The 9,831-nt window shown below is 39.6% G+C and overlaps 1 protein-coding gene across 2 annotated transcripts in view; it reads right to left on the bottom strand.

Moving 5' to 3' along the window:
• Window positions 1-1,680: 1,680 nt before the first annotated feature.
• Window positions 1,681-9,831, bottom strand: part of SEL1L3 (SEL1L family member 3) — a 63,463-nt gene continuing 55,312 nt past the window's right edge. For both annotated transcript variants that reach the window (XM_067562557.1, XM_067562558.1), the window contains exons 22-24: window positions 5,900-6,002; window positions 5,735-5,807; window positions 1,681-2,849 (exon numbers count right to left, since the gene is read on the bottom strand). In XM_067562557.1, coding sequence (XP_067418658.1) covers window positions 2,722-2,849; window positions 5,735-5,807; window positions 5,900-6,002 — 304 coding nt within the window. In that variant the 3' untranslated portion in view covers window positions 1,681-2,721. The remainder of the gene's footprint in view (window positions 2,850-5,734; window positions 5,808-5,899; window positions 6,003-9,831) is intronic.

Genomic DNA, 9,831 nt, shown 5'->3' with positions numbered 1-9,831 from the left:
TATATGCAGCCCTTCTTCATACCTTTGAATATGGTTCTTCGTTTAATGTAGGGCATATCCGAAGCTGGCGTAAATTGCCATATCTCCATTTATTTTAGTGGATCTATGACAATTTACACTAGCTGAAGAACTGCCTTAAAATATAAGCCCTATGGGGAATGATCCATGTCTTCTTGCATGCTTGAAAAATGGCACGGACATCAATGGTGCTAAACAAATACTAAGAAATGTTTCTTATGGATGAAATTTATTTAATTTAAAAAAGTGTTAGCATGGTTGGGCCTAATCATGTATGCTTATGTGTAACTACACACCATAATATGCATGACTAATTGGATGCTTAATGTTCATCACCGCACAAATTAGGAAACAGCATGGTCCAGGGGCATAGGCACTACACTGAGAACACTTGAATTCCGTGTCTGCTCTGCCACTAACTCACCATGTGATCCTAGGTAATTCACCTGACTGAATTTTCAACATATCCACTAATTTTGGGTGTCTGATTTCAGACACCTGTGGCCTGATTTGCAGAGGTGATGGGAACCTGCAGTATACATTGATTACAACTGACTATTCGTGTAAATCTGGGTCTTAACTTCTCTGCTATTCTTATTAGCCAAAATAGGAACAATTCTATCCAATTTACAGATGGGGAAATTGAGATACAATCTCTTATTTAGCACTTTTCATCCAAAGATCTCAGAGCTCTTTACAAAGGAGGTCAGTATCATTATCCCCATGGGGAACCTGAGGCACAGAGCAGTGACATGACTTGCCCAAGGTCACATAGCAGGCCAGAGCTAGGAATTGAAACCAGGTCTCCTGAGTCTCAGCCCCGTGTTGTATTCACTAGGCAACACTCCCTTTTATCAAAGTGCTTTAACATGTACATAAATGTTATCAATATTATCATCATCATTAACTATGCCTAACTGGCCCTTTGCAGATAAAGACACCCATTTGCCTTCTCAGTTGTAACTGTGCACAAATTAGATGCATAATTGTGCATCCATTTTGGCAAATCAGGTCTCTAATGCTTTGCAGTGTTGCCATGTTGTCATTTGTGTTTTGCTGCAGGGGATGCTAAGCTGAACCCAAAATAAAAGCAGGCAAGAAACCCCAAAACCTCCGACCTTGTTATGCATGGTACTACTTGAGTGTTAGAACATTGCTAGAAATGTCTGTGCTTGCATGGATTATTGTTCTCTCACACACATGTCTAATATGAAATGAATTTAGTTAGTAGCTTGTTTTGGTTCTGTACTGCTGAGCTCTTTCAGCACTCCTTATCCACCTAAATATTAAAAATGGGTTATAGAAAATACAAACTTAAAGAATTCTATTCTCCGTTCCAATTTAGGAAAACTGTTTTTAAATATAACTAAATAGATCATTTTCCACTGCAGACCTAGTATTTTCTGCAGCTGCTCAGAGAGTTACCAGTTTTCTCAAAAAAAAATTAAGATTTTCAATTGGGGAAACCTCCATTTTCTGCTCAGATCTTCTGAAAATGCTACAAATAGCGGAGCATTGCTTGATCACACAGTTTGATAATGAGATTATCTGCTTAGATTATATCCCCTAAAGCCAATCTGTGACTGCAAGATTTTTGCTGAGTTGATCCTATCTGTAATGCAAGATAAAAAGACACATAAGCCACTTACCATACAGTCAGCCATAGAAAAATAATTTTATTTACTCTTGTAAATATGGCACTGCAAAGAGTAGATTTAACCCACACTAATTCATAGATGGACACAATTAGATGTGATCTATATGATTTTATGTGTACACACACCTGCTGTACGCATAGTCACCCCCTTCCTACATCCTCTCACTTCTCACAGCTTTAAAATCAGACAGATGAGATCTATGCTCTGCAAGATTAGTTCCTTTATATCCAGTTATCCCAACTGTCCTAACTAGCATTTTTATTATTTTTCATCATTTGTAATATTGTAGCTCATTAGACTTCTAAACCAAAGACAGCATTGTGCTAGGTACTGTATAAACACATTAATTAATGAAAATGGCACCTAAGTAATTTAGTTAAATGACAATTTAAGATACACCATAAAACTGGAGAGAAATCCCTTCCTATGTTACCCATGTAAGAATCTGAGAAGATTAACTGATCCACTTTTTTTTGGTATTATTTGGTAAAGGGAGCTGCTCCCTATAATCAGTCTTTCTCTTGTGCAGCTACCCAATAAATTCAAAGCAAACAAAAGACGGGATGCTGGGCCTCCAGGAACAGAGGTACAGGAAATTCAAACATGTCTCTAAGTGTGGCAAATACTGCTTAATAAAATATTAGATACCACAGGTGAAATCTTAGCCCTATTGAAGTCAATGGATGTTTTGCCACTGACTTCAGTGGGGTCAGGATTTCACCCGGTTTTTAATTCCCATTAAAAACAAGACCATACAAGGCATTCACATGTATCATCTAATAAAATAATCAGTATGTATCCTGGGTTTGAGTTTTTAAAAATGTCCTCATCTTTTTATGATAGATAGATTAAATCGGGGGGGTTGACCAGGTGTAATGAAGAGCAGGATTTAGCTCATGAAGTCCATCGTTAATACCATTCTATACAGTTGTGAATTCTTAATATTGTAATGCTCAAAATCATGCCTTCCTAATGTTTGCTTTGGAATGCCAGTGTTTAGGAGAATTGCACCTCAGCTGATCAAATGAGGATGCTGAGAGCTTAATTACTGCTGTGCTAAATTGTTTGTAAGGGTAGATTCCTCTTGCTCTCTTGATCTAGTGTCACTGGTGTTTTCTGTGGAAGAATGTATATCTGGAGACTGTTCTGGCCTTGGTACATGAGAGTCATTGACTGTAGAAAAAACACAAATACAGAATAAACATTGAAATTCAGTATCGTATATAAAGTATACACGTACATATCTGGTTCCCATACAAACATATAAATAAAAATACATAAAAGAAAAATCAAGCATTCAAAAATTAGGAAATGCCAAAATTACAGTAGTAGCCCAATGTAACTTTACCTGTGCCCCTTTGTGCGTATGCATTACAATTACATCAATTGCAGCTGGTATTAAGGAAAACAGGGCTTTCAAAAACCAATCTATAATGTATCTGTGAACAATTTATATATGCTGTAAGTCTTGTTTCTTAAAAATTCAGTAAATACTAAATTAATAAAGGAATTTTTGTGATTATAAGACTATTGTCCAAAACTTAATTTTTATCTAAAGCGTCGATGGAGATTTTTCAAATCCTACTTAAGATAATATAGTACTTTAATTTCGGGCTTGTCTACATCGCGCTGCAGTGTGAAAGATAGGGGTGTGAATTGAAGAACACACTAAAGTGGTGTGCGCTAATTGCCTCTTGCAGACGCTGCTGGTGTGAACTAAAAGGTGGTTTTAGAGAGAAGACTACATTAACTTGAACTAGGTACCTTTTAGTTTGCACCAGCAGTGTTCACACAGGGCTGTTTGTGTGCTATATTGCAGCACAGTGTAGAAATAGCCTTAGTAACTGATTTTACTTTATTTTGTTACAGCAATAAGCCTGTCACCATATACTTATTCTATGAAGATTGGAAGATAACATGTTTAAGTTTGCAAGAAAGTACAATATAATGGAAACCCTCTTGCCATGATTTGTCCATATTCCTTCCACAATTTGCTGATCGAAGACTGTCTTGTCCTTAGATACGTGCCTGCCTTTGTTCTTTTTTTTTATTTGTGGCTGATCATTCTAGTCACCATTGGTGACTGATGATTTATTATCTATTGTATATCACAAACTCTTTTCCCCCTAGACAATGGCTTTTTTGTCTGTAATATTCCTTTAAACTGAAAAAAACTTCTAGGAGACTAAGGGCTGATATGTGGCCCCAACATCGATTCTCTGCTTCCTCCCTATCAGAAAAGAGAGTAATGGGCAGGATTTTTCAGTCAGTTAAATCCATTTTGACCCACTCTTGCTCTCCTATGACAGATCCTCCACTGGTGTAAAGTACAAGCTTCCCTTCTTGGTGTAAGTTACAGTTGCTCCCCAGTAACTCTTACACTGGGACATGGGATCAAGAAAGCGCAACCGACTCCACTGCCCATGCATTTGATGGAGCTCTGTCAGGGTGCAGAATACAGCCCACTGAATCTAGTGGCAACAATCACCTGAAGTCATAAACTCATTAGTCTGACTATTTACAAGTTGAGACATATAAGGGCTATAAAAGGAAATGATCTATTCCTTTGAGTTATCATCTCTTTAAGTTAATGTTATACTAGTAATCTTCATAACCACTGCCTTAACAACAGGCTTAAATTAGTCATCAATGTCAGATTTCATTCAGACTTCAGTAACTAACGTAATGGTCAAAAGCATTACCTACCCGGTCAAAAAAGGTTTAACACAAACGGCAACCAAAAAAAAAGTGATAAGCATAACCTCTCCTTTGATACTAATTACTTCTGTGAAGCTTTATTTCAAGGATAGGTTACAAATCCCTCTGATTGCTACTTAGCCCAATTCTAAGTTATATACAAATATTTTACTAGAATAGGACACATGAAATTGACGTCACTGAACTATTTATTTTTTGTTTGTTTCATTCCCATTATTCTAGTTATTCTTATGTTTTGATGGTGTGATTTATAGATGCAAATATCAGGCAAGATTTTGTTGCCTATGCTTCAAGAAGAGGAACAAGTACAGAGATGAGGGAAAGAAATGTGCCTGGGGTTGGAAGGACTGATTTGTAATGTAGGATTAAGCATTAAATATGTATCACTTGGATCAGTGATGACTAAGAGGGGCCATGATAAATATCTGAAGGGTGTGAACATCAAGAAGGGAGAAAAATTACACAATGAGGGTGGTACACTGGGTATGACTAGGTGTATGAAAATTCAGAATGGACTAGGAGGATAAAATTCCTAAAACAAAAATGTAGGCTGGATATCAGGGAACACAGCCTAATAGTAAGATATATTGTGGAATACTCTCCCAAGGGAGGTAATAGAAGACAGATCACTTGGAGCATTTGAAACCTGACTGGAAAAAACCCTAGAAAAAGTATAGTAGGGGGAAATACTACACCAGTAAAGAGATGGGCTCTCTGATTACTAGATATTTTCCCATTTCTGTGACTATCATTCCAAACAGAAGGATGCTGGAGTTTTGAAGCTACAATAATTATGTTAAAAAAGTCAAAGCCTTAGTAACAAAAGCCTTTAATTCACTTATGCATCTATTAATAGGTTTTTGGAGGGTGAAAAGGTAAAAAGAGTAGCTTGCTTAGGATGTTCAAATAAAGCTGAGCACTACCATGCTACACAATGTAATAAGAATGATTTTCAGCTCCTTTAATTAAATTAGTGAAAGAATGGTGAAATTGTTCCTGGGGAGGGGAATGGCAAATATCAAATCGCAGTTTTAAATTAGTGGCCTGATGCAAAATTAATAATCTGTGTTTGAGACCTGAGTCTGCACAGCCTTACTCGTGCAATAATGCTTTGAAGGCAATAGGACTACTTTTGTGAGTCAGATCTACTCCCACAATTAAGGGTTTGCAGGCCCTGTGAGAGGAGACCTGAATCTGTAGGACATTACTTGCTTTAAATTATATGTGAACTGCATGCTGATACCAAATCTGGAATGTTAGTCATATCTTTAAAGTTCCTTATTTTATGTATTGAATTATTTTTTCTAAACTATTTCAGCCTGACCACGGCAAATACTTACCAGACAGAGACTGAAAATACTGTACGGCAAATGCAAGCAATATTGACACAAGAAAGGTACCCATGAAGTAGATCTGCAATAAGTTTAGAAATGTGTGTTAGATCAATACAAAGGCAGGGTGCTGGCTATAATTGTACTGATGAATGAAAATGGAATAATACATACCAGAGTAGAATGCAAAATGTTATTCCAACAAACTCTTAAGTAAAAATAAAGCAAAGCTAATGAGCATGGATTAATTGATTCTTGATTGCTTTGACTCCAGCACCTACAAACAAAAATAAAAAATGGTGATGAATATTTAATACTACTACTTAGTATTTCGATAGCAATGGGGCTACTTTTGGATCTTCAACATGAGTTAAGGATGGTAGCAGTGGGCCGTAAGTGACTTATCCAAAGTCACACAGTGACATAATAGCAAAGCTGGGAATAGAACTCTCATTCCCTAACTCACACATCCATGCATTAACCACCAGGTCATCCTTCCTTCCTCATTTATCTATAAGGTGATTCTACAACATTACAGAGGGCAGAATGGGACTTGCTTTATGTGGTGTCAAGAAAACTAACTCTCTGTAAGTAAAAGGAACAGATATAAGGGTCACGTACCAGTAACTGGAATTCTTAAAGATGGACTCTGTGTAGTCCCACTCACAGTGGAACCTCTTGTAGCAGTGCCTCTTAGGGAGCTCATAAGCCCCTCCCTACCTCTCCCTTCTACAGTTCTGCGAATTCTGAGGGCAAGGCTATAAAAGGGAGTGTGGCACTCTCTGCTGCCTCAGTTCCTTCCAACCTTTGCCTTCTCTAGTCAAAATTCCATTAGGATTCCAAGGAATGTGGATGGGGAGCATGACTACGCAGAGTCCATCCCCCCAAAACCTCCAGTTTCAAATAAGAAACCTCCATTTCTTCTTCAGATGCTTGCTGCATATTTCCATTCACAGGATAGTTTGGCAAGCATCCATCCCACCATGATGGAAGGTGGGTCTTGGAGTCCCAATTGAAAAGGGATTGAAGTGTTGCTCCACCAAACTGAGTTTCCAATCTAGATGCCAAGTCTAGGGAGAAGTTTTGTAAAAGTAAGTATAGACCTCCAAGTAGCAGCCCTATAGGGCTCTGCAACTGGGATGTGTCTAAGGCATGCGACAGAGGTAGCAATAGCTTTAATAGTATGACTTGAACCCAAGAAGGGGTGAAATGAACGCTAGTTTATAGAGTTCCTCTATGCCCTGTCTAACCCCTCTAGATAAAGTCTGAAGAGTATATCTGTCTTTTATGGTTGTCTGCATATGAAATAAAGAGATTGGAGAATTTCTGAAATTCCTTGATTCTGTTAATATAGTAAGCCAGAGCTCTTCTAGCATCTAACACATGCAGCTTTGACTTCCCTATGTGAGTGAGAGGCCCAGGGGAAAACTACTGGCATATTAATCGTCTGATTGACATGAAAGTCAGGTACCACCTTGGGAAGGAATCTAGGATTATGGCAGAAGCCACCTTATCCTTGTGGAAGATAGCAGATGAGCAAAGAGGAGGTAGTTCATCATTCACCTAGCTGAGCTTGTGGCTACTGTGAAAGCAGTTTTTATAGCTAGGGAGTACAGACAGCAGAGGCACCATTAGCTGTTTAAGGAGTAAATTGAGATCCATGATGGTATTGGATCCTTTATTTGTGGATATATTTATATTGGAAAATGTGACCCAGAGACCTCTGGGTGCCCACTGGCAGAGGGCACAGGAGTGTGTAGGGCTAAAGGGATCCCCTGGGTCTGGTCTGTAGATAATAGTTCATCAAAGGATCTCATATAAGATCTCTACTGAAAGCCTGTGTCACAATGATCATCATAATCACTGTGAAATGTAGGTATGAATAATATGTAATGAGTTGTGTGTATATATATGCACTGAAGATAATGCTCTTATGGTCTGTGAGTTGGAGTTGGTCATCAAGAGGTGATAAAACAAGTTTCTTTTCAGGCGGGAGATGCTCTAGCTGTCTGGCTGTATTAAATTGAGTATTGTATATTTTACAATGGATGTCTAATTACATGCTGAGCAAAATGCTCAGTGCAAAGTCTCCAGAGGGGATTCTCTACAGAAAAAACAAGCAGCAGGGGGTACCCTGTTTACAGTGAAGAGAATGGATTGTTGGAACTATTTGGGGATGCAGAGGTACACCTCAACCTAGAGGATAAGCTGCCAGTGTGTTCGTCTCATGAATGGAGGATCACAGCTGCTCTGGCTGTTTAACCCTGGAGGAAAGACTTTGGGTGAGCTTACCTTTATGAGACAGGAGGACATCTTGTTAGTTAAGTTTAGGCTCTAGAAAGCATGTTATAATTTTATTTTATATGTAAACATTTGTTTCCATTAATTCTACTTGCTTCTTCTTGAAGCTCTAGTCTTTGTTTAATAAACGTTTACTTAATTCCACTATAACCGTGTCTAAGTGCTGTAAATTGAGGTGAGCAGGGATCCTGAGGTGTAACTGGTAAGCTGAGGTGTTCTGTTCCTTTGTGAATAGCGGAGCTGTGAATTCTGTGAGCGTCCAGTGGACATGGGCTGGACACTACAGGGCTGTGCTCAGAGTGGTTGGGGGTTGGAGTGTGCCTATTGCTTACCTGGAGAGAAAGAGCAGAGCCTGCATAGGCTGAGAGGGGAGTGTTTGTGTTCCCTGTGGCTGGTGGAGTTGGAGTACAGTCCAAACAGACAAGGCTATGGGCAGTTGGTGGTGAGGTGTCTCACAACCCTGGCTACCCCCAGGAAGTCCCACAGCAAGTCCCTTCTTAAATTTTCTAACTGTATTATGTGCAAAGAAAGGTTTATAAATCTACGTCCAGGTAATCCTGCAAGGTGAGGATCTCATCTCTAGATTTCTTTAACAACAATTCATGAAGTTCCATTACAGGGGTGTCAAACTCATTTGCTATGGCGGGCCAGATTTGAACTAAATGTACTTCGAATAGGCCATACATACCATAAATCGAAATGTTAAGCACAACCATTTTTATGTGGTATTATATTTTATTTGCTAGATATCAGCGATATAAAAACTGCAGTAAATTCACTTCTACAATTATTACTATTTTACGATTAAAAGAGTCGATCAATGATTAAGAGTTATAGTACTGCGCGATGCTCCAAGACCACACTGTCCCTCTCCCGCCTTTTGGAGCACTGTACACAGTTCTCGTGGCAGCGTGCGCTGCCGGGACATCTCGCAGTGTTGTACTCTCTGGCAGCAGCGTGTGCTGGCGCGACATCTCACAGCACTGTACTCTCTGGTGGCGTCGCATGCTCTGGTGGCAGCGCGTGCTGTTGCGAGATCTTGCGGCGTTATTACTCTCTGGCATCAGCAGGTGCTGCCATGAGATCTCGTCGTGTTGTACTCTCTGGAGATCTCGCGGCGTTGTACTCTCTGGCGGCAGTGCGCGAGATGTCGTGGCAGCACGCGCTGCCGCCAGGGGCTGAACCAAAAAGGTTGGTGGGCTGTATCCAGCCCACGGGCCGTATGTTTGACACCCCTGTTCTATTAGATCTCTGCTCAGCTGATCTACCAGGCTGTTGTCCTTGCCTGCTAGGTGTAGAGCTATGGGTTAAATGTTGTGCTGAATATACCAGTCCCCTAATGCAACTGCATCTTCGCACAGTTGGGAAGCATGAGACCCTCCCTGTTTCTTGATATAATGCACTGTCATTGTGTTGTCTGTGACTACTTGCATTACCTTGTTCTGGCTCTGAGGCAGACATTATTTGAGAACCCAATGGATTGCTCTCATTTCCAGGATATTTATATGCAATGTCTTTTCTCAAGGACACTATGACCTTGTACTGTCAATTTGCTGAAATGCACTTCTCACTCCTGTTGGAGGCATCCAAGGCAACTGTTTCTGATGGAGCTGGAGAGTTGAAAGATACCCCTCTCAGAACATTGTAACATTGAATCCACCATGTCAAGAATAGCAGAATCTTCCTTGGAATGGTCAGCTATATGCACATGCAGTCTATACTTGGTCCATAATTTTACATCAGCTAGTGCTGCAGACGTCTCATCTTGAGCAGAGCATAAGTTGTGACATAAGTGGCTAAACCCA

The sequence above is a fragment of the Emydura macquarii genome, unplaced genomic scaffold (assembly GCF_026122565.2).
Source record: "Emydura macquarii macquarii isolate MOO-44397 ecotype Brisbane River unplaced genomic scaffold, CSIRO-AGI_Emac_v2 contig_2448, whole genome shotgun sequence".
NCBI lineage: Eukaryota > Metazoa > Chordata > Testudines > Chelidae > Emydura > Emydura macquarii.
The sequence above is the reverse complement of the archived record's forward strand: the minus strand, read 5'-3'. Positions and strand labels throughout refer to the sequence as shown.